Source organism: Pseudonaja textilis, chromosome 3, assembly GCF_049901715.1.
Source record: "Pseudonaja textilis isolate UNSWEBS1 chromosome 3, rPseTex1.2, whole genome shotgun sequence".
Taxonomy (NCBI): domain Eukaryota; kingdom Metazoa; phylum Chordata; class Lepidosauria; order Squamata; family Elapidae; genus Pseudonaja; species Pseudonaja textilis.
The window spans coordinates 24,680,819-24,705,014 of NC_141992.1; the positions used below are offsets into that span (position 1 = coordinate 24,680,819).

General features: G+C 41.0%; 1 protein-coding gene and 1 long non-coding RNA gene across 3 annotated transcripts; one reads left to right on the forward strand and one right to left on the reverse strand.

The window, feature by feature from the left end:
- Positions 1-3,533: 3,533 nt before the first annotated feature.
- Positions 3,534-6,081, reverse strand: LOC148126036 (uncharacterized). 2 transcript variants are annotated; one of them, XR_015742711.1, is made up of 3 exons: positions 6,040-6,081; positions 4,884-5,018; positions 3,534-4,329 (listed from the first exon to the last, which is right to left on the reverse strand). It is a non-coding gene; the product is annotated as an uncharacterized LOC148126036 (long non-coding RNA). The 2 variants fall into 2 exon arrangements; XR_015742710.1 differs by lacking the exon at positions 6,040-6,081 and having other exon boundaries at positions 4,884-5,382.
- A 79-nt stretch (positions 6,082-6,160) lies between these two features.
- Positions 6,161-24,133, forward strand: YWHAB (tyrosine 3-monooxygenase/tryptophan 5-monooxygenase activation protein beta). The gene is made up of 6 exons (XM_026697556.2): positions 6,161-6,308; positions 12,846-13,147; positions 16,000-16,123; positions 19,152-19,315; positions 21,174-21,269; positions 21,875-24,133. Exons 2-6 carry the CDS (start codon positions 12,854-12,856, stop codon positions 21,929-21,931), a joined length of 735 nt encoding a protein of 244 aa, XP_026553341.1. The 5' UTR covers positions 6,161-6,308; positions 12,846-12,853; the 3' UTR covers positions 21,932-24,133.
- Positions 24,134-24,196: the final 63 nt, after the last annotated feature.

Consider the following 24,196-nt stretch of genomic DNA (forward strand, 5'->3'; position numbering starts at 1 on the left):
TGGATACATTAGGTCAGAGGTGTCAAACTGGATTTCATTGAGGGCTGCATCAGGGGTATGTTTGACCTCGGGTGTGTGTGTGGCCAGAGTGTGTATGGCCAGCTCAACTTCACTTGTGTCGAGGGCACCTTTGGTGGCCCGAGCATTCTGGCAGCGAAAATGGGCTCCATTTCTGGCTGTGACAGTGTCCTGCAATACTCTGCCAGTGAAAACGGAGCCCGGGAGGGCCATACATGGCCCTCCCAAGTTCCGTTTTTGGTGGCAGAGGCACCACGGGCTGTTTTCAGGGTGGCCCCAAGGGCCATATCTAAGCACCCTGCAGGGTGTCCCCCGGGCCTTGAGTTTGACACCCCTGCATTAGGTAAAGACCCGTTACTCTGGAGAAGAGTCTAATGATGGGAAAGGTGGAAGGAAAGAGAAGAGGATGGCCAAGGTGGATGGACTTACTTACAGTGGTGATGTATGGCCTATTGGGGGACCTGAAAAACTAAGTTAGGGACAGAAAATCTATCTATGTGGATGTTAAGAATCGACAATTTGGGGACACATAATCAATCACTATGTAACAGCCAATGAGTATTGCTGTTTCAGTTTCTATCCCGATTTCTATAAAGGAACATTTTTGTATTTTTTAAAAATCATTTGAGATACTAGCAGCAGTACATTAAAATACAAAAAGAAATGTTGAAAGGACAAGACAGCCTCAGACTATTAATAGCTTTCTTCAGATTTTAGGCAATATTCTCCAACTATCTAAGCTTTGCTGTCATCTGCTGGACTGAAATAGCTTTGCACAGATTCTATCACAAACAAGGAAAATTTGTCCTGAAAATTACCATATCGTTCTGTTATTCACTGCACAGATTGTTATGTTCTCAAGGTGGGAGACCAGCCCATAACATTTTGCTGCCTGAAAAAAACCTTACCAGTATTGTCAGGTGAACTGAACTTAATTGTACACTGAGGATTGGACAGTATCTTTCAGCACACTAAGAATATGCTGAACCAGACAATTCAGATTCTCTAAGAGCAAGGAGTGTCTTTGTAAAGGAGTGTGTGGAATTACAGAATTTCAAACATAAATCTATAGATCTGAAAAAAAATATTTTAAAAAGAATATTGTTCTACATCTATGCATATTTAAGGTAGCTTCAGAGGATGTGGATACCACAACAATTTCATGAATGGCCTCAGATAATAGAAGTTGGAGAGCCAGGATGGAAGCCTTCAGGCATTTTCCTTAGTTGGAGGACAGACACATTACGCCATCTTCACTGAACCATGCAAGGGCAAATAAGCCCCAAGGGAGCTCATTCAACATGCCAATTTAAAGTCAGTTTGGCTAGTATGGTGTGCAGGACTGGTATTATTCATTAAAAATTGTGAATTTGAATTATCTACACGATTGGAGTATAATCCATCATGTACAAGGCATTTTCTTTGGGCTACGGCTAATTTCAAAGCACTCTATAGAGCTTCTGTAATTGCATTAAAGGCATTTCGAACCTACACAGACTTGGAAGCAGTCAGGGGTGTAAAACTCAAGGCCCATGAATGCTTAGATCTGGCCCACAGGGCCACGCTGGAAACAACGAAGGACTGGCCCGTGGGGCCTCTGCCGGAAAAAATGGAGCTCAGCCCAGACTGTTTTTGGCCGCGATGGTCTCCTGCAGCCTGTGTGCCCCCCCTCCCCAAGCTCCATTTTTGCTGGCAGAGGGCTGCAGGAGGCTGTTGTGGCTGAAAACAGGACACCTGGCTCCCAAGTTCTGTTTTTGCTGGCAAGGTCCTCATACTCACAATACCACTGAGAAAGAAAAACAAGAAATCCAAGAAGAAATCAGCATGGCTGCACAAAGATCTCTCTGGCAAATTGAAAGAAAAAAAGGACAAGTACAAAAAATGGAAAGAAGGACATACAACAAAGGCAGAATATCAGCAGATAGCCAGAATCTGCAAAAATGAAGTTAGGATAGCAAAGGCTCAGAATGAACGAAGACTTGCAACAAAAGTCAAAGATAAAAAAAAAATTTCTTCCAACATATAAATAACAAGAAAAAAAATCAAGGAAACAGTCGGTCCACTAAAGAGAGAAGATGGCAAGGAAGTAACAGGCAACAGAGAGAAAGCAGAACTGCTGGATTGAAGAGGAGTGATAGAACAGCTAAAAGAAAGTAAAAAAAGAAGCACACTGCATCTCATTTAGTTATCCAAGGCTCTTATTATGGCTTCTCCACAAATTCCAAAGCCAAACTTCAAATACTCAATTGATAATAGAAGTCCCAAAGAACACCTGTAAAAACATTCTCCAGCGTTCTTCCATCTTATCAAGTTCCAGTGTCCTTGAGAAGGGTTTTTCTCACAGTCCTCTCAACTTCCAATAAAGTATTTTCAAGCCTCTAGTTGGCAGTGTTACAAAGTTTCTTTAATCCACTCCTTCTTTCCCAGAAAAAGCCTAATAAAAAAAGTATGTGTGTGTGTGTGTGCTGTGTTTGTATATGTGTGTGTGTGTGTGTGTGTGTGTGTGTGTGTGTGTGTGTGTGTGTGTGTGTGGATCTTTGGTTGTTCGGTTTTTCTTCCGCGTAAGATTCGAATCTTACGTGGGAGAAAACCCGAACAACCAAAGATCCACATACAAATACCCGCGAGAACCTCAGAAAACACACACACACACACACACACACACACATATATATATATATATATATATATATAGCCTCTATTTTAAAAACTATAGTCAAAAGGGAGAGAAAAAGAAAAAAAAAAGATAAATATAAGAGAAAAAACCAGTCTAGTTACAATTACTAGATCACAATAGAAGTTCAGTGAAAACAAAAGTAAAAAGCCAAGCCTCGCTTTGACATTTCTCTTTAAAAAATCGCCGCTAAGTCAATTTTATCAGTTTTTGTCAAGTTTTACAGATTTCTTCTCATTTTAGAGTGTCCTTAAGTCCCAAATAAAAAAAAGAAAATTCTCACCAGCCGATACACTTTCTTTCTATCTCTTTCTACCAGAGCTGTCACAGCTTCAGCAGCTTAATGGCTGCCTCTCCACCGATGATAAAAGGGCTTCTCTTGGATCAGCCAGGGACTTTGCGATATCCCTGGGATCAACAGAACGCACCCCTTGCTATCACCGTCTCTACAGGACGGTTTAGGTCCGTTAGAACTGGCCAGGGGCGAAGATATCAGCTGCGATCTCGGAGCCCCGAGATTGCAGCTGTATCGCAGTGACGTGGCTCCGCCTTCTCCGCCTCCAACCCCTAATCATCTTCGTTGCTCTTGTATGGACTCTTCTAGAGTCTCACCATGTCTTCTATATTGTGGTGATCAAAACAGGATGCAGTATTCCAAATGTGGTCTTACTAAGGCTTTATAAAGCTGTATTAATACTTCACATGATTTTGATCCTATCCCTGTTAATGCAACTTAAGACTGCATTGGCTTTTTTTGGCTGCTGCTGCACATTACTGGCTCATATTGAAGTGATTGTCTACTGAGCCTCTAAGATCCCAGAGTTACTGATATTGAGTCAGGTTTCAAATGTTCTGTATTTATACATTTAGTTTTTCTTGCCAAAGTGTAAAACCTTAGTTTTTTCTACATCGAATTTCATTTTGTTTAATGGTGCCCAGTGTTCAAGTATGTCGAGATCCATCTGGATCTTGAACCTACCTTCTAGGGCGTTAGCTATTCCTGCCAGCTTAGTGTCATCTGCAAATTTCAAGAGTTCACCTCCTATTCCCTCATCTAAATTGTTTATGAAGATATTGAATAGTACTGGGCCTAAAATGGAACCTTGGGGTATTCCACTGCTTACTTCCCTCCATGTAGATGTAGTTCCATTAAGGGCTGTTCATTTATCAGCCAGTTACAAATCCATCTGGTGGTGATGCTGTCTATCCTACATTTTTCTAGTTTACCAAGAAGTAGATTGTGGTCTACATTGTCAAATCCCTTACTGAAATCCAAGTGTATTATGCCCACATTTCGCTGGTCCACTAATTTTAGCTACTTTGTCATAGAATGGAGTAAGATTTGTTTGGCATGATCTGTTTTTGACAAACCTATGTTGGCTTCTGATTATAACTTTACTTGCTTCCAGGTGTTTACAGATCTGTTGCTTATCTTTTCCAGGATCCTCCCAGGTATGGAGGACAGGCTGATTGGTCTGTAATTTCCTGAATCTTTTTTTTTCTTGTTTTTCAAGATGGGAACCATATCTGCTCTTTTCCAGTCCTCTGGTAGTTCCCTGTTCCTCCTCTTCTTCATCAGCCACCTCCCAACCTGGGGGCTGTTGACTCTCCATCTCAGTGCTGACGTACAGTCCAGGCTGTAGAGGGGGAAAGAAGCAAATTCACCTTTTGTCTTTTTTTAATAAAGGAGTTTAAGGAGTTTAAGGAATAAGGGCACAAGTCCAACTTCATTTTCACAACAGCCCTGTGAATCAGATGAAAGGCCAACCAGGGAGCATCAAGTGGACATCAGGTTAAGCATTTATACCACTTGTGTATTAGCTCAAGATAAACCATAGAACATTTGGAAGATATGATGCAATGGTTATTATGGTGCAATGCTTAATAGCCATTGAGGCAATTGGTAAATTTAAGGCAGGATTGGCATCTTGCCTCTTCCCCATCTCAATTTTCCATTTCCATTCCCCGAACTAAGAGCCAAAAGCTGTCCACAGTGGGTGTGGTGTCTGCAGTGTCAGTTGTGGAGCAAGGTGGTTCTGTGGATTTGCCCTCACCTTGGAAAGCCTAGCAGGGTCAGACCTACATTATTTAGTACTCGGATGGGAGATTACAAGGAAATCCCAAGCCCGAAGGTTCAAGTAGAAAAACATTCTAGAAGGCAATAGTTGCAAAAGCCGCTTTGTCACATTACCTTAAAAATGCTCAGCTGTGTCTATTTGTCACCAAAGTTTGAGTTCATATAGCATTACTTATTATGGCTTATTTGCTAAGCCATAAGTCTTTAAAAATTGGCATAATTCCATGCGAGTTACATACTACAGTCTGCCTGGATAGATCAAATGAAACAAAAAACATAACTGTTTATTCTAAATGCTGGAAGCCATCTGGAGCACAACTGGAAACCACAAGGAACCATGGCCCATGATTGGCAGGTTGCTTCCCTCAATTAGATGCCCAAAACTGCTATGCCTGCATGAGAGAAGTATGATAGGTGTCCATTATCCTTTCAGATTAGAGACACTACAGAAGAAAAATCTTTGCCATCCTTCATCTGCTCCAGGAGCTCTCGGGCCCCAAAGGCAAACCTTGCCAAATAAGCCACAGGTGGAAGAGTAAATCAGAATCAGAATATTTGAACCAGAATCAGAATCAGAACTGGAAGGGACCTTGGAGGTCTTCTAGTCCAGCCCCAAGCAGGATACCTTATACTATTTCAGACAAGTGACTGTCCAGTCTCTTCTTAAAAATAGTTGCATTTGGGAGAGGAAAGCTGCTTTGGTGGTTTTACCCATCCAAGCAGCTGCGGGGAGGAATAGAAGCGGGAAAGAATAGGTGGTAAAGCCACGAAATTCTGGGTTGCAAAAATACAGACGAGTGCAAGAGGTTGGCGTTTTCTGGATCCCTTTGCTGCCCTCTAGCGGCCGTTCCGGCGGTCTTCCATTCTCGCTCCCCGGATCTCCGCAAGCCCCACCTTTCAGTTCCATTTGGAATCGACTGCGAGGTGCAGCCGCAAACCCGCTCGGGAAGAAGCTACCATCAGGAAAGGAGAAGAGGGGGAGCGCACATCTCCCCCCCTCCCGCCGCCCCTTTGGTTCTCCTTTAGTGCCTTTCAGAAAATCCTAGACCTGGTCGGCAAGGAGGGGTTTGGCCCGAACCAAAGTAAGGGCGGTGCCAAACGAATGAGAGTTCTGCGGCGGCCCGGGTCCTGGCTGTCCAGCGGGAGGAGGCCCTTCGTTGGAAAAGCCCATCTCCTCTGCCTCCCCCACTCCCCGAACTCTTCCCCCACCCCACCCCAGCGCAGACCTGCACGTGCACATGCCCGTTGGTTGCCCTAACTACGGAGCCACCTCGCCTCTCCTGCCGCCGGCCCACTCCTTTCCGCGGTCCGGTTCGCCCAATGGGCTTAGCGGACAAGCCAAAGGGGCGGGGAGGAAAGAGAGGGAGTGTCCGCGCCGGAAAAGGCGTGACCCCCGCGGCGGAAGGAGCCGCAGGAGCCGCAGGGTGTGTTAAGTGTGGTAAAGAGGGAAGCGGGTGGCTCGCGCGCCGACACGCTCGCTTCGCCCGCTCTCCGAGGCCCGAACGTCCCTCTCGTTTTGACGCGGTCGCACCCCGTCAGGTGAGCGCTATCGCCCCCCCCAAAAAAGTCTCCTTACCCCCGCTCGCGCTCTCACCGCTGAGCGCCGCCGCCGCCGCCGAGCTCTCTGCCCTTCGGCCCCCTCCCCTACAGCCGAAGGGAGGGGGCGGTGAGCGGAACCGAGGCCTGCTCGGTTCCGGCTACTTCACCCCGCCGGGGAGGGGGGCTCTGAAATGCGCTGTTCCCGAGACGCAGAAACGACGGGCCCACTGAGGTCCGCGGGGTCGGTCTTCCTCCGCGCTCCCCACCCCAGGGACTGCCCGGCTACCGCTTTATGGAGCGGAAAGGGGGTGGAGGAGGAGGAATCGCCTGCTCTTGGCGCGCTGCTTTTGCTCCTGTTCCACTGCTTCTCGGGGTGGGGTCACCTAGCTAGGAAGCGCCACGCCCTGGCTGAGTCACCTGCTGCTGCTGCTGCTGCTGCTGTGGCTATCCGGGCATAGGCGTGCTCACCTGTGCGTAACGAAGCGGAGACGGGGCTCTTCGTTCTTGGCGGAGCTTCTGGGGGAGGCCACGCTGCGGTTGCACAGAGAGGGGGCGGAGGGCGGGCCTCTCCTTTCAATGCAACCTTTCTGTCTGCCCGATTCGCTCTGTGTCCGGTCCCCTCCGGAGCGATAGGATCCCGGTTCCTTAAAACCCGGTGGCTTAAATGGCTCCGTTAGACTCCGAGGTAGACCCGGGGCCACGAATTGTTCGTATCGCCCCTGTATTCCTGAACCGATCTGTATTTCAAATCCGCTGTCTTTCAAGAAATCAGTTTGCGTCTTGGAGTAGGGCACCGCAGGAGAGGGGATTTGTTGCCTGCGTTGGGAATTCTGAAAGCTTGGGTTATGGATCCAGGATTCCCATTAGGAGAAGAGGAAGGGAGCATGTGGATCCTTGGTCGGAGGCCTGTTCTCAGCTGGGTTGGAATGATAAGGCAATTGGATCTGTGAGAATGAGAGATCTTAGCGAGGAGACCTGAGGAGTCATTGTTTTAAAGCAGGGGTCCCCAAACTTGGCAACCTTAAGACTTGTGGACTTCAACTCCCAGAATTCTCCAGTCAGCTATGCCTAAAACCTCTGTTTGAAAGGTTGCACTTGCCTCCAGAATTGTGTTCTTCTTTGGAAACCATCACAATTGAGTTTTTCCCATGGGAAGCTTCCACTTTACTCTGTGTAGTCGGAAATGAAAGCCCATATCATCCTAGAGCTTCTTGGGAGATGCTAACACTTAACTGGCTTTCTCTGTGTTCATAAACCAATCAGGCCTGGTTAGTACTGGATGGAAGACTACCAAAGAATCTTAGAGCTGTAGAGTAGACTTAAAGATCAGAAAGCATCCTGGAATATATAGTATATATGTCAACTATATACTACCAGCTGATACAGCCTGCTGGGAGAGCATCACATAATCTGCAGTATCTGTCAATGCTGCTGTTGGTCTTGCATCAGCATGTCTGTGTAGCTGAATTATAAATGGAATTACATTTGTCATTCATTTTTAAAGCTTTTCTTTCTCTTCACCCTTTTCACTTGCTTCTTGTTTGTTGCAGACGAATTTCCTAAAAATTCATAACTGATTTCTAGCACCTGTGATCTAATGGTAATATCTGACAGTTGGAGAGATACTTGTCGCTATTTAATTTGGGTTGAATTTGGTTCTTAAGAAAACTAGTGTCTGTTTCTTTAATATCTAAAAATAAACAGATCTAATTACCCATAATTAAAACAACTTAAAATTTGTAAACTCCCCCCCCCCCAATTTTACTATACAGTGGAACCTCCTCGTGAAGGCTCCTGCTTGCAACCAAATCGGGTGGCGAACGAAAAATCCACCCAATTTTTTAATCTGGTCATAATTCAAAAATTGGGTGGTGAGCAAAATCGGCACAGAAAGATTCCCTTTCACATTGATTTCCCCTTCTGCGCCATTCTTTTACTTTGCAGATGCGCAGTCAGTCGTGCTTTTGGACATGACCAAATCGGGCCGCGACTGGAGTCGGGAACGGATTACAGTCATAACCCAAGGCTCCACTATACTGTATTTCTATGCAATTGTAATCTGCCATAAATCTAAAAGATTTGGCAGCATAACGAATTGTGGAACCATTTAGGCGGATAGGTAGTGGGATCCATTGGATGTTTTCAGATAAAGTTTAGAGAGCATTGTCTGGAATGCTTAATTTGGATTTTTGTATTGATCTGGTCTTGGGTATAATGCTCTTAATGTCCTTTCCAATTTAGTTTTTAATGATTTGTTTAATATATAATACAGTAATATCATAATCCAAAACCGAGCAGATTATATAATGGTTTAATAAATTGTGTGAACCCAGCCAATAAAATAATGATATTTTTACAGTTGAAACTGTAACTTGTATTCAAAAGCTCCTATAATCAGTTGCAGTACCAAAGTTTTGAGTCATTGTTCAGAGTTCTTTCCAAACACTTTCCCATTTATAGACTCTTCCTTTAGCCCCATTTAGCTTCTTAATGAAAAAAACCCCACCTCTTTTGAAGTAATGTTATTGTCTCCAGACTCTTAAAATGAATTTATAATAAATTCTGTTATAAATATATTGGGCATAAAGTTTAATAAGTGCTGGAAGTTCTGTAAGACATGAAATTAAGCATTTAAAAAAAATCTCAACTAAGGTCATTCCTTTTGATCAAACAACACTGTACCTGGTCATTCATATCCTTTTGCCAGGGATTGTAGGTGCCACCCATTCATACTTTTTGACCGAGGAAGAGTGGCACAAATTTAATCATTAAACAATAAAAATAAAAAAAAATAAGTAATATGTCACATTTGCCATTTTGAAAATATGCAATTGTCCTTTGATAATGGAATGGTTTTTTTTTTCCCATAGTTGATTTCATGCATTATATAAATCAGAAACAAAATAATTATCCCAGAATAAGAAGATCTAAAGAGCCATGTCCCAAAGGTGCTTTTTCAAACTTTTGTGATTCTTTGCAGCAAAAATTACCGACCTCTGGCTTTGCTCTACTTTTCAAACGTGCCACCACTGCCGTGTTCTAGGTGCTGGCCCCACAGGTCCACCCCATTGATCCGCTGCGCCGGAGGGACCTGCCCAAGCAAGTCCAAATGGAGTGGCAGGGAAAGGGTGCAAGCTGTTTCTCCCCCATCCATGCCCCCTAACCCCAATTCCGCCTCCATGCACACGTGCCCCTTGCCAAGCTACAGAAGGCTGCCAGGGGTGGGGGGGTGTCCCAGACCCCGGAGTGGGTGGGGGGGTGGGTGCAGGAGACTCCATTGGGGAAAGGGTGCAAGCCTGTTCCGTTTCCCACCCACCCATCCACCCTCTCCCCAACTTTCCCACCTTGGGGAAAAAAAACTCAACTCTGCTTCCCCGCCATCTATCTGTTCTTGTGCACGCGCGTTCCCGGTCACCCACCCACCCACTCATTTTGCATCGACAGGGCATCCTTCCCCCGCCTCCCCCCTTCACTCCTGCCCTCCGTGTGCAGACGCCCTTCTCCTTTTGCTGCACCTGCTCCCAGCTGGCAGAGGCGCAGTGCACCCGGCCTCACCATGCACCTGTCCCATTAATCGTGGCGGTGGAGGAAGAAGGAAGTCCCGCTGCAAAACTGTGGCTCGCTCCTCCTGGCATCCAGCAAAGATGCCGCTGCATGGGCGGACTAACCGGTTGCTTCCCCTGCCGCCTTTTTGCACTGGCCGGAGCTGAGCGAGCAATGTTACGGGTGCCGCCACTGCCACCGGCCCCGGTCGGCTATTCTTCCAGCCCATTGGCTCCTCTGCTGCCTCCTCTGCTGCTGCCTCCTCCACCATCTGATGCCCTGGCCAGCGAGGTGGGCCTGGCCGGCTGCAGCAAGGAGGAGCTAGTGCGCCGCTTGTGCTGGGAGGAGGCCAATAAGCTGGCAGTGCTGGTGCAACACAGCCGGCTGATCCAGGCTGTGAACTGGCAGCTGTAGGAGCACCTGCGCAAGATCCGCATGCTAAAAGCCATCAATGGGCAGCTGCAGGCGGAGAACTGTGAGCTGTGCGACTTCTGCTGCTTCCTGGACGAGGACCGCCTGAAAGCCAAGCGCCTGGCCTACTATTGGCAGCTCTTTGGGCATCATGCGGCGCAAGACCTGCGCGACGAGGTGGCCGGCTGCCTGCGCAAGCTGGCTGGCTTGGAAGGGCTGCTCCCCCCATTGAACCCCTTGTACCACTCTGGTGCAACAGTCAATGGGGTAAGCCAGAGAGGGAAAGAGAGAGAGAGAACTGGTAGAATCCCACCCTTGAATTGCTCTCTGCACCCACCTCCAGCTCCTCCTGCCACCTCTTAGCGCCCCCCTGCTGGCCCCCTTGCCTCTTAGGGCCCCCCTAAGGCATCCCACCGTCCCCCAGGGGGCAGTACCGCCCACTTTGGGAACCACCGTTCTAGATGTTTCGCTTCTCATCCAAAAAGCTTGCTCAGTTTCTTGGATGAGAAACAAAATGTCTTCAAAGAAAAACAAAGTCCAATTGCTTTTTGAAAAAGCACCTTTAGAACAATCATGACATGGATGACTGAGAATGTCCATTAGACATAAAGAGCCATGCTTGTGAACAATCAATTCATCTTTATTTTCTTTAATGTAAGGGAGATGATAAGCCTTGATTGCCTTAACTATTTCTAGTGTCTAGCAAACTTTAACCTTCATAATTCCTATTTCCAGAAACATAGTATTTTGATTTTGCACTCCCAATTGAGCAGAAAGGACAGTTGGAATATCTATTAGCTGCAATTTTTCTCTCTAAAAGTGATAGCAAATACATTCCTTCTATCATGAGATATCCCTAAATTTTGAAGACATATCTGTGACTGTTACAGCATTTCCTGTTCGCCTTCCCTAATTAAATTTCTGTGTGCCACTTTATTTATCAGCTGCATATATAGATGCAGATGAAGTTGATATTAAGATGTTCTTTTAATTTGCCTAATTTCTGAAGTGTAGTTTCTTCCATTCTTTGACATTCAGGTTATATGACAAATTGAGCAACAAAAAGTTGGATTAGAAGTTATGTGCATTTATGGATTATTTCAGAGGAGGTTTGTTCAAGTGAGCAATATTTAATGATGAAAGACTACATGCATTATTTAGCTGAGTAGATTTGCTATATGAAATCTTAAGTCTGCTCTGGAGAATCCTCTAACTGCAGAGTGACTTCAGGAAGCTGAGAAGAGACAATGAATTATTCTTCAGGTACAATTTGGCTAACAGAACGAGACAATTCAATAACTGGGGTTAATAGAGTTGTGATTGATTTGACTCTAAAATAATATGGTCCATGGTTCAGATTGAACTCTGTGTCAAAGATTGCTGAGCTCCTGCTACTTGTCAAAACAAAATTTTGAAAAGTTATCTTCCTGCTGCTAAAAGGTATTGTATTAAGAACAATATCCATCTTTGTGTCTCTTTTACTTGCGGTTATAAGAGATTCATAGAATCTTTTAAATATTTGCAGAGATTTAGGAAATGCTTAAGAACGAGATAGTTACAAGTTGGAGTTTTGTTTATTTTATTCATCTTGTTTGTATGGCATAGTGACTCCCATAGTGTTGCACTAATTGTAGAACAGAAAAACAAAACCCTTAATACCTTCTTCAAATTTAGAACGCAATGCTTTGATAGTTTGTGTATATACCTTTTAGTAAGGAATTCCAATTCCTGTTCCTATAGCATCAAATACGAAATTGGGACAAAGAAGAATGGGTCATAGTGGATGTGAATAATATAAGGCTGTCTGCATTTCAGTCTGGTTCTGATTTTCTTTTAATACATTGGACACAAATCCAGCCAGCTTTTCTCCCTGTTCTGTATTTCCATTGCTTGAATATAAAGTTGAATCCATAAGATTACTCAATCACAGAAAGAAGGCACGTCACTCTGTCATTGTAGGGTATCTGCTATTAATTAGGTATGTTTTTCCCTTAACTTCTCTCTGGTTTTTTTTAACCTGGTTAGATTCCAATTCACAGCAAGCTGGCACTAATCTCTTCTTTTAACTATAGTGCTGTATCTGATTATCCTAGCAAATAATTGAAAGTGGTGAAATCAAATTCTTGGAAATGTGGTTATAATAAAACATATGGGGTGTAAAAGTAATGATTAGATAAATTGATGGTCTACTACACTTTTTTTAAAAAAAAATCCTTACTTGTCTAGTTCCCTTTTGTCTATGGATTTTTATTGCACATTAGGATTAAATTATTTTAAGCAGTTGTCTGTCAATGTGAGATGACAGTTTCAAATCCAGTCCTTTTTCATCCTTTTCCCTTTTCATTTCCTATGATTTAATGGACACTTTTTTCATTTTTCAGGCTTGGTTGTAGGTGTTCGTTGTAATTTTATTTCTTGTCTGGGAAACTCGCCTCTCAGTGTAATTTTCACACTAGCTCATTTTTTGGCTCAGACATAAAAATATATTGGGTTTACTATTAAAATATTTTTCTATAGATTTAGGGATGTGAATATGAAATACACATTATATACTACAGTACTTAGATTTTTCCTACTCTTTAGGAACAACGATGGATAAAAGTGAGCTTGTACAGAAGGCCAAGTTGGCTGAGCAGGCAGAACGCTATGATGATATGGCTGCTGCCATGAAGGCTGTCACTGAGCAGGGTCATGAGCTGTCTAACGAAGAAAGGAACCTACTATCTGTTGCCTACAAAAATGTGGTTGGTGCTCGTCGTTCTTCTTGGCGTGTCATTTCCAGCATTGAACAGAAGACAGAACGGAACGAGAAAAAACAGCAGATGGGAAGAGAATATCGTGAGAAGATTGAGGCTGAGTTGCAGGACATATGCAATGATGTTCTGGTAAGAGTCTAGTAGCAGTCTGTATTCCAGCACTTTTTAAAGGATATTATTTCTAAAAAAATACTTGTAGTGCTGGGTCAGCAGTATAACTTTTATTACTTACTCGATTTAGTACAGTCCAACATATAAAGAAAAGTTTGTAATTGGTTTACTGAAAGAAATCGTTTAAGGCTTAGTGTAATGTGTAACTTATGCACATATGTACATTAAAAACAGATAGTTATATGCAGTTAATAAAATCTTCGGAGATTTCCACTTGATATTTGGCAGATAACCATTCAGAATGGGTTTAAATGACCTGTTTTTCCCTCAGGTAGTTTCATTTGTTTCATCTACTTAATGCCCTCTTCATGGTCAATTACCCACTCATAACATCTTGCAACGGAGAAAAAGCAAATTGCTGGAGAAAACTGCTGCTATGATATTACTTTCTGTCCTTATATAAGAATTTTTGTGGGCTCTATATCCTCTCTCATTAGTTAGTAGGTAAGACAATGTGGCAAATGAAAAAGAGCATCTTATTTTAGATACAACTAGAAATTTGACTTTACCCAATTAAGAAATTTCACAAGAACCTAGGGATCAAGGGAATAGAGCTGAGGATTCTCACAGACCTCTAACTTGATCAAATGATACTTCCATCCTATTAGAAGTCTCCTTTTCCCTGAACTTTTCAACTTGGTTGTCTGTCTTCTCTGTGGACAGCCAGTCTTTGAATCCCTCAAGTGCCTCTAATTCATGCCATAAAAATATTTTTCATGAAAACAATAAACAAAAAATGAGTGGTTTTTTTTGTTGCAAACATAACAGAATAACAGAGTTGGAAGGGAAATTGGAGGTCTTCTAGTAGTCCAACCCCCTACTCAAACAGAAAAAACTATACCATTTCAAATGCTTGTACAATCTCTTCTTAAACACCACCAGTGTTAGAACACCCACAACTTTTGGAGGCAAGTTGTTCCACTGATTAATTGTTCTAACTCAAGAAATTTCTCCTTAGTTCTAGGTTGCTTCTCCTTGATCTATAGTGTCTTGTCCTATCTTCAGGTGCTTTGGAGAATAGATTGACCCCCCCCCACTTCTTTGCAGCATCCCCCTAGATATTGGGCACTGCTATCATGTCACTCCCTAGTCTGGCAAATTTTGAATTTGTGGACCTCTGAGAAGGCCTTGGGAGAGTCAGACCACACATTAAGAAACACGGCTCTAGTTCATTCTCTCATATCTGTCATATTACTAAAAATGGATATTAGCTAAGATATTAATGGTCTAGCCTTGTAAAATTCTGACAGGGTTATGCCCCCAAAAGAATGCTCTAGCTTAAAAACCAGGGAGTGTATATTCCAATTCTAAAGTTTGAGAGCCATTTCTTGTTGAATGATAGCATTACCTTCACATGCTGATTTTCAAAACTCACGGGCGCATCCTCAAGAGTGTCCTCCAGTCTTATTGCTGGATTACAGCATAGTATCAAAGGTTATTCCTTGTTTTAATTGAAATTAGCTGTCATCATTTGCTATAGATTGAGTCACTGTTAGAAAAAGTATGACCCACAAGTATGATCCTGTTGCTGTAAAAGGCTACCAGACCAGAACCTTTGAATTCAGACTCATTGACAACCTCTGTATGTCCTTGAAACAAACCGTCCTTGGTTACAGAGTTTTCGTGCCATTAAGCCTGCTGTGTTATGCTATTTATCTATGGAATTCAGTCATGTTCCAGAAAGGGTCATGTCTAATTCTAGATGAAGTGCTATCAACTTTATTACTTTTAATATTCCTCTAGCAGATACGTGCAAGGTGGCTATGTACTATTATACACTATTTGTACATTGTTTGTCAAATTATTTTTAAAGAGCTAATGTGCTGCTTTTACTTGGACCTTACTAAGCAGTTAAAATATTGAATATACACATTTTGATTTTATTGTATGTAATAAGCTTTTATCCTAGAGACTTCTTTCTTTATATTGTGATTTTATATTGTTGTGGTACATTATTATTTGCTGATTTTTGGTGTACGCACTGCACACAGAAGTTACTATAAGTATTTATACTTCTTTTGAATTCTCCTTTGGTTAAACAATCCTGCAAAGAATAGTTCCTCCCACTAGCTAGGTCTTAAAAGTCTTCTACTATTTAGGATTACTTTCGTATATTCCACTGTTGGCTAATGTCCTTTTTGTAGTAGGGATAGGAGACCAGATATTTTACCAGATTGCCAGCAGTCTAATCTGCAGCTTTGCCCTTGTTTATATTTTATTTTCCCTCTAAAGAGTGAACTTTTATGAACCTTAGCTAATGGCCCTGAAAGTGAGTTGGGCTGGTTAGCAAAATGATTAGATTAATCTAATGTGGGATAACTTCTCTTCACTGTACATTTACATGAATGTCATTTTACTTATATTCCATTTCTGATAAGTCCGTAAAAACTGCTAGTTGTGCTTACTATGGTAGGTTACTCTAAATTTTACTAGCAGATAGTGAAACAATTTATATGGCTCTCTTTTGTTAACTTTGAATTTGAATCATAAGTCTCAGTGTAGTGACAGTTGCTTTGAATTTCCTGTTTATTAATTATGCTCACTATTTTTTCCCCTTTGTTAGATGTGTTTGCTCATTATTTTCTGGGAGAGGTTTTATATGTATGGGTCCATTCATTAATAAGCAGGACTTGAATGTCCATATTTTTTATTTAGTGTGTATATTTACTTTGCATAGGTCTAGCTTGTGTTGAGGACATTGTTAGTCATTCTTAAACAAAACATCAAAATTATTTGCTAAATTCATCTCAGTAAATAATTATAAATTGAAGAAATAGCATTCTTACTTGTATGGCTAATTTGTTTTTCAGGAACTCTTAGATAAGTACCTTATTGTTAATGCCACACAACCAGAAAGTAAAGTCTTCTATTTGAAAATGAAAGGCGATTACTACAGATACCTTTCAGAGGTGGCATCTGGCGACAACAAGCAAAGTAAGTGACATATCTTATATGGTAGGGTATCTTTTATAATGCTTTACAGGAAGTATAGATAACATTTTAAAGGTTTGTTCCAACATTTCTAATTATAAATTGACTCAGGATTGTCAAAATATAGGGAAGAAGTGACTTTCATTGCGTTTATGTCCTCCCAAGTTAACTAGTGATCCCAGTGCAAGGAGAATTGAGATTTGACCACAAGAGAAAATGTGAACGTTCTACTTCATTCTAATTCAAATGTTCAAATGTTAAAAAATGCGTGGGAAGCAGAAAGCATGAGTCACTTGTTGTTCTTGTTCTCCACATCTTAACCCTGTAAAGGCACAGATGTATGGAATGGAATGTGTTTGCTGTATGCATTTATAGAAATCTAATTTTTTATATACCTTAAAATCTCGGAATGAAGTGGGTTGTGCATATGTTAGTTTAACGTGTGAGGATGTTCTTTTCACTTAGTTATTGATATTTTACTGCATAACCCTTTCATTCTGGAACTGAGACTGGATTCCAGCAGTGCTGTTCCAGATATTCCAGCTGAAGATAGGCAGAAATTTAGGTTAATTCCCCTCATCTTTCTCCACACCATTTTTTTATACCATTGTGAAAGGATCTGTTGGGCAGCTATAGTCCTTGATAGTTCAGTAATTGTCTGAAGTTATGACAGCATTGAATGAATGGGAGTTATAACTGGTTCTTGAAGCTCCAGCCATCCAACACCTCTTGCGGTCATGTGATCACAATCTGGATACATGACAACCTGTTTGTCTTTAGAATCAGTTGCCAAGCACCCCACAATCACTATTTGCAATCTTCCCTGCCAGCTTCCCCAAAAAGTCAAAGGAGAAGCCAGCAGGGAAGATTGCAAGTCACTGGAGTAAATCTCCCCCACCATGTACCTTCCCCCCAGCTCATCTGCACTTGACACACATGGCATCTTGCTCATCCTCCCTGACCCGCACAGTGCCTCTTGCACATCCTCGATCCTCCCCCATATCTCCACCCGCTTGGTCCTTCCCCTACCTGGCACCAGCCACCTACCTGCTTGTGGACCCGGGGGTTGTGACTTCTTGATGGCTTTGTGACCATTGACTTTGATTGTGGGAAGGCACGATCACCTGAGAACTGTGAGATTCTGTTAATGACAGCAACTGCAGTGATTTCTATCACTAAGCAAATGGGCTGCAATTTATGAACACATTAGTGACAGAAATTCTGGTCCCAGTTGCCATTGTAAGTTTAGGATTGCTTGTCTATACAAATAGCATACAGTCCCTAGATATTTTTCTATTTTCCCATTTTAAAAACTCTTTGCAATTCTGCATGTGTAAAATCGAATATAATCTTTGGGTATTCTCATATTGATCAATACTTTTATCTTACTACAGTATTTTTTAAAATAGATGTTAAGCTTTTGATGACAAAATTGGAATTTTTTAAATTCTCAGATCATATTGTAGAAAGAATAATTTGTTTAGGTCATGTTAATTCAGACTTCCAAGTCCTCAGATTTTAAAATCGAGCAAACATTTTAGTCACTTGTCACGAGTTATGCCTTACTTGCTCTCTCCAAACCAAAATCTTCATTATCTCTTCCTTAGAACATTTAATGCCAATGGAATTTAACAGGTCTCCTAAACTAGTTTCTCTAATCCCACAATCACCATTCCTTTGCTGCCTACTAGAACAAACAATTTTTCCATAAAATAGAAACTGCTGCAAGACTTTATTTGATGAAGGCTACAGCCCTGTGATGTGCTTTGTAATGTGCTTTAACGTATTGATACAAGCCCCATCTATTTTTAATTCCCTTACCAGCTTTGAAGAATAACAACTTCTTCAGAGTTTCCCAACCTTTCTGGCTTTACAGACTGGGGGTGGGGGTGGAGGTGGAGAGGAGATGGTTCCACATGAGCAGTGGGCAAGCGTGCACACACAGCTCCAAATGGAGCACACGTGCTTGCTTGCTACTTAACGCGGCCCAGTTCTGAACAGCTCCAGGCCCAAAGAATAGGCACAGATGCTATGATTCTCACTGTTAAAGCCTACAGAAAGATTGGTGACACAAGTAGCAATTCTGCTGCAGTGAAAGTGCAAGTAGTTCTCGACTTATAATCACAATCGGGACCAGAAATTCCATTGCTAAGTAAAGCATTTGTTAAGTTAGTCATGTCTGATTTTATTTATTTATTTATTGCCACAATGGTTAAGCAAATAATGGCGTTTGCTAAGCAAATCAAGCTTCTGGATTTTGCTTTGTTAGAGGCTGTCTGGGAAGGTTGCAAATGGTTATCACATCGCCCAGGAATGCTGCAACCTTTGAAAATACCTGAATTTTGATTACTTGAATGCAATAATTACTTGATTACTTGAACAGCCATATATGTGTGAGGGCCAGTTGTAAGTCACTTTTTCAGTGCTGTAACTTCAAATGGTTTCTAAACAAATGGTTATAAGTCACTTGTAGTGGTGAAATAAGAAGAAAGGAGCAGAGTACTTATTGTCAGCAGCAACTCATCAAAATAATTCCAGCTGAGACCCAGGGCATACCTGCAGAGGTAGGGCCAAAAGATGAAGCTCCAATCCCAAGGAAATCCCTACCATCCTTCTGTGGTAGTGGCCTCCGGGCCTACAATTTCAGTCTGTGCGCCTGTGGGGATTGTATTTGAATGTAATGCTACTGTTCCCTTTAATTTGTGGCCTAATTTTATAATAAAATCTCACTTTGGCTGTGTATTTTGCATCTGTTAACAGAGCAGGTGACAACACCTGGCTGAACATAGATAAGCTTAGCAGTTAAGCAAGTTGGGCCCGCTAATACTTGGATGGGAATCTTAAAGGACTCTTTCCCAGGAACATTTATTTTTGGATGTACTAAAAATATAACAAACAAATTTGTTTGCTTTTCTGTACTAAAATAATTGTGAAAGAACATTCAATTTAATTGCTCAAGATTTTCATTATTTGTTTCTTACTTGATTGCTCAATGAAGAGAAATTAAAAATATACTTATCTTTCTTCATAGCAACAGTAGGAAATTCTCAACAGGCGTATCAGGAAGCATTTGAAATCAGCAAGAAGGAGATGCAGCCAACACATCCTATTCGGCTTGGTCTGGCACTTAATTTCTCTGTGTTCTACTATGAAATATTAAACTCACCTGAGAAAGCCTGTAGTCTGGCAAAGACAGTAAGGACTTAATTTTATTGAAAACTAGTGAATGGGGAAGGGTAGGAAATGCACATTAAGGGAAACATAAGTTTAGGTTAAATTAATACTTGAGAATTATTATCCTCTAATGTATTTGATGAAACATTATTAAACCCAAATTGCTAGCTGGATACTGGAAATAATCTCTAGACAACAATAACTTAAAATCTGCATACTTTTAAATTCTACAGCTTTCCAATGTCAGTGGGAAAAACCAAGGTATGACTTTAATTTAGATCCAGTTACATAATCTACAATTTAGGTTTATATCCAACTCAACACTAATTCGAAACATGGATTGAAAACAGATACCTTTGCTTTTTGTTTTGTTTTTAGCTATTGTAATAGAGGAACAGACATATTTAACCAAAACAGGCAGTGCATATCAGAAGTGCATGCCCTGACCTATTCTAGAGCCTTTGGGAGGGGGGAGTTTTCTGATTGTTTAAACTTACAAGGTTGAGACTGTCTGAACTGGGAATGGGCAGTTCTATGTTAGAGAGAAAGTGCTGCAGCAGAGAAGGTGTTTTTTTTTTTTACATTCCAAGGATGCACAGTGTGCCTATTGTGCCAGATCTTACAGAAAGGCATAAATGAGAAAGAAGTGTTCTTTCTGATAGCCAAGCCCATTGCTATAAAGGGCTTTGTAAGGCATAGCAATAGCACTTAGACTTACACACTGCTTCACAGTGCTTTACAGCCCTTTCTAAGCAGTTTACAGAGTCAGCCTATTGCCCCCAACAATCTGGGTCCTCATTTTACCCACCTCAGAATGATGGAAGGCTGAGTCAACCTTGAGCCTGATGAGATTTTAACTGCCAGATTGCAGGCAGGCAGCAGAAGTAGCCTGCAGTACTGCACTCTAAACCACTGCACCACCATGGCTCATATATTGTTATGGCTCATATAACTGTTATGGGCATATTAAAATATGTCCATAACAGTTTGTACCACTTTTCATGGACTAGCTGAATCTTTCAAGTGGTTTTTTAGGACCGACCCTAGTAGAATGCATTGAAATTCATACACAAAGTGACCCATGCATGCATGGCTATGAAGGGGAGATTCCTCCAGGAAAGGGTACATTTGGTATACCAGAGGAATCTGTGAAAGCCTTTCTCACCACAGCTGCCACTTGCTCTTCAAGCAGGAGCTGTGAGTCCAGAAGGGACTTACATATCACAAACTGGTTCTGTTGGGGAAATGCTATCCTATTCATAACAAATAATGCAGAATTCTGGTGTGAGGAAATCATATACACATAGCCATTCAGCTTGTCAGGGCTGAGTTTAAACTTGTTCCTCTTCATTCAACTCATGCAGCCTCTAGTTGCTGGGATAAGACCTAGGCAGCATTACCGATAATCCTGGCTCAAGCTATACCTGAGCCCATATCAATGGATAACCTCACTGAGCAGTTTCATGTAGATGTTAAACAGGATAGATAAGAGTGTTCAGCTCTGAAGCACCCTGAAATCAAGGTCTTTGAGCTGGCTCTCCTCAGCTGTCAGCATTGACTGGAATTGGCTCTGGAGAAAGGAGAACCATCTCAATACTTGAACTAACTCTGAAGCTGCACCTAACTCTGTCACACCAAAGCAGCATCTTGGATCCACCATTACCAACCACTCAATGGAGTTCAACAGCTTAGTCAGGGAGATGGTGCAGAAAAACCATTGTATCATCAATAAATCCAGCTGCTTCCCAGAGCCCAATTTCAACCTTGTAAGTAGTAGTCCCTATTTAGCTAGCTCTACTTAGACTTTAAAGTGAATCGTGTTTCTTAGTTGGAAATGGCAGGAAAAAAACAAGTCAAATAATACCTGAATTTGTTTTAGGCATTTGATGAAGCAATAGCTGAATTGGACACACTGAATGAAGAATCTTACAAAGATAGCACCCTGATTATGCAGCTACTTAGAGACAATCTTACTGTAAGTATCTTTTGAAAAAGTGACCATGCCAGAATTTCTATGGAACTTCATATCTTTAACACTGTTTCTAAATATGCAGTTAGTTATTATTTATGTGTAATTGGAGTCCTGTGGAAAACGTTATCTTTGGAAATACTACAAGGCAGCAGTCCCAACCTTTCTGGCTCTGCAGACCAGCAGTGGCTGTAGTGGGTGGGGAGTTAGAGGGGATGGTTTCACGCATACCGCTTGTGCAAATGCAGCTTTGCACACTCGCTCGCCACTTGTGTGGCCCGGTTCCCAATGGGGCCACAGAGTGGGACTCGGGAACCCCAACTATAAGAGATAACAAAAAGCTTTATACAGCAAGCAGATCTGTATTAGAAAACTTAATAAATGCCTTTTCCAATCTGCTAACATATCTTTGTTTTCTATTGATAGACATTATATACTCATTTCTTTAACTGCCTATATTCTCTAGTCTGTAATTCTTTGTTAACTGTTTCTCTTAAGTGCTATGCTGAAGCCAGTATAAAAACTAATATAAAATAGACTGCCCGGTAGGTACTTTCTAGACCAGTGGAATTAATTGCATGTTTTATAAACATTCTTGTGTATTCTTGCAGCTATGGACATCGGAAAACCAGGGAGATGAAGGCGAAGCTGGAGAAGGTGAAAACTAAGTCTATCGTGCTTCACTATGTGTTCAATGTCACTGTATCCTACACATTATATTCCTTTGTGCGGCAAGCAAAAAGAATAGTACATCGACTTCACAACCTCAACGTAGCAAACTGTGGGGTAAAAAAAAAATTGGTTGGTGTTCTGTGTATGTCAAATGGAAATCAGTTGAACAACGGCATTCTGAACCTTTCCTATTATGAACACTTGCAGTTATGATTACCGTGTTTATATTTTTTTAACTGAACACTGTGATTATGGGTTTTGCGATTGCAGTTGACTTTACAAAACTCAGACGATGAAAGAATAGATACAAATCATGTAATTCCTTGGAAGGATAATAATCTGGTATCAAAAGTTGCTGAAGTACAATTCTGCTGTAAAGTTGTATAGAAAATTATAGAGATTATATTGTGATACTGCAACATGGAAGGGGAACAATCTACTGTGTGGTATTCCAGTTCAGAAGCTCACTTCTGTGAATTGAATAGGCATGTTCTTTCTGACATTTCTTATTTTTTTCTTTTCTTTTGTTTTTAAATAATGATGCTGGATACACTGCTTTTTAGCCAAATGCTCATGTGGTTTTAATTTTTTTCCCTTAAATTTCATTTAAAGCCAAGGGGAAATGAAAATCTTAACTAGCAAATGCTTAATGGTGGCAGAAAATTGTGGCCTTGCCTCTGGGCAGGTAGTCCACTGCTCTTGCCACTGGCAACATCATCTTGGTCAGTAATGTATTATACATTTACCTTGTAGGCTAGTGGATTAACGAAATTTGGATTTGACTTTTATGGCTTTATTAGCTGTAGAATAGTTGCATGAAATAATAATCTTTTTCCAGTTTTAAAAAGTTAAATATTAATTTCTTCCAGGAAAGAAACCTATATCTTTAAATATCTGAGTCCTTGGTACAAATTGTGTCTCTCCTGATGTAATTTAAATTAGAAACTCACTGTAATTGGGTTTGATTTCTGGTAATGGTAGAAAGTAAAATATACTGGAGGACAGGTCTCACTTAGATGTAGATGGCCTATTGCTGCTATAGTTTTTGCCACTCCTGGTTCAAAACAAATATCAGGCTCATGTATAACATTTTCCTTAACTTTCTTAGTAATATAAATCATATTGTTGAATTATATACAAATTTGTCCAAGCAAAGATTGGAATTCAGTAGCAGGTTGCATGAATAATGCAGTGAAAGATTAGGCTCTTTCTCTTATTGGTCTCTTCAATATAGTTTCTCTGCTTGTGACATTCCATTTGGCTTATAGAGTCCATCTGTCTGTTCAACTGTTTGCTGAAAAGAAAATTCATGCACTGACTTCAAAATTCCTCTCTACTAGCTGAACAAATTGTGCAGTTTTACTTGGCGCTTGATAAACGCAGTAGTGAATGTGGAACCGAGCCTGTCTGTATATCTGGTAGCTCTTTTTGCATTGTTTCTACTGACCAGTATTTTGCCTAAAGTTTGCTTCTGTGATGGTTGTATTAACTAGCACACATGTGGTTGTGAGAATAGTATAGCAAAAAGAAATACCTGGTTATCGATGTACTAGATTTGTGTATGTCTTTCAAACAGTTCTAGTTTCACCCTACACAATCAGGAAAAGTGTAAAACGATTTAAAAATAAAAAAAAATATCAGTTTGTAGTTTCTCTTTTTTTATGTTATCTGAATCACTTGATAAAATTATGGCTACATTCAAAATGACGAAATGGCTATGTTATTTTGGGACCCTAACAATATTGATTGTATTAGATCATATGCAATTGATGTAATTAATGTATCGGTGATGTCTATGAACTGATTTTTCTATTGGTCTAAAATGATTTAAACTTATTACTATTTCTTTGTGAGCAAAATGCTGAAATTTGGTTTTCTACGTGGAATAAAATTGTACTTTATAACACGATAGCATATACTATACTGTCCAATTTTCCTGAAAATATCACCAGTACTTCATAAATGGTATAAAACTAAGGTACATTATAGTCTACATTTTTTAAAAGGAGTTAAAAAGAAAATTGCATAGTAAGAAGAAAAGCTAATCTTGTAAAACTTCGTTTCAGAACAAATTACCCTTTGGTATAAATATTGGATCTAATAAAATGGAATATTTACTTTGAGTACTTGTTTTAATCTGGACACAACTAAAAATATTTCTTGAATGTCTTGCAATAAAGTATCTTAAGTATCTTAAATCCAGTCTTCACATTTTGTAAAATCTATATGGCAACAGCCCAAAGACAGATCGTTGTGTGGCC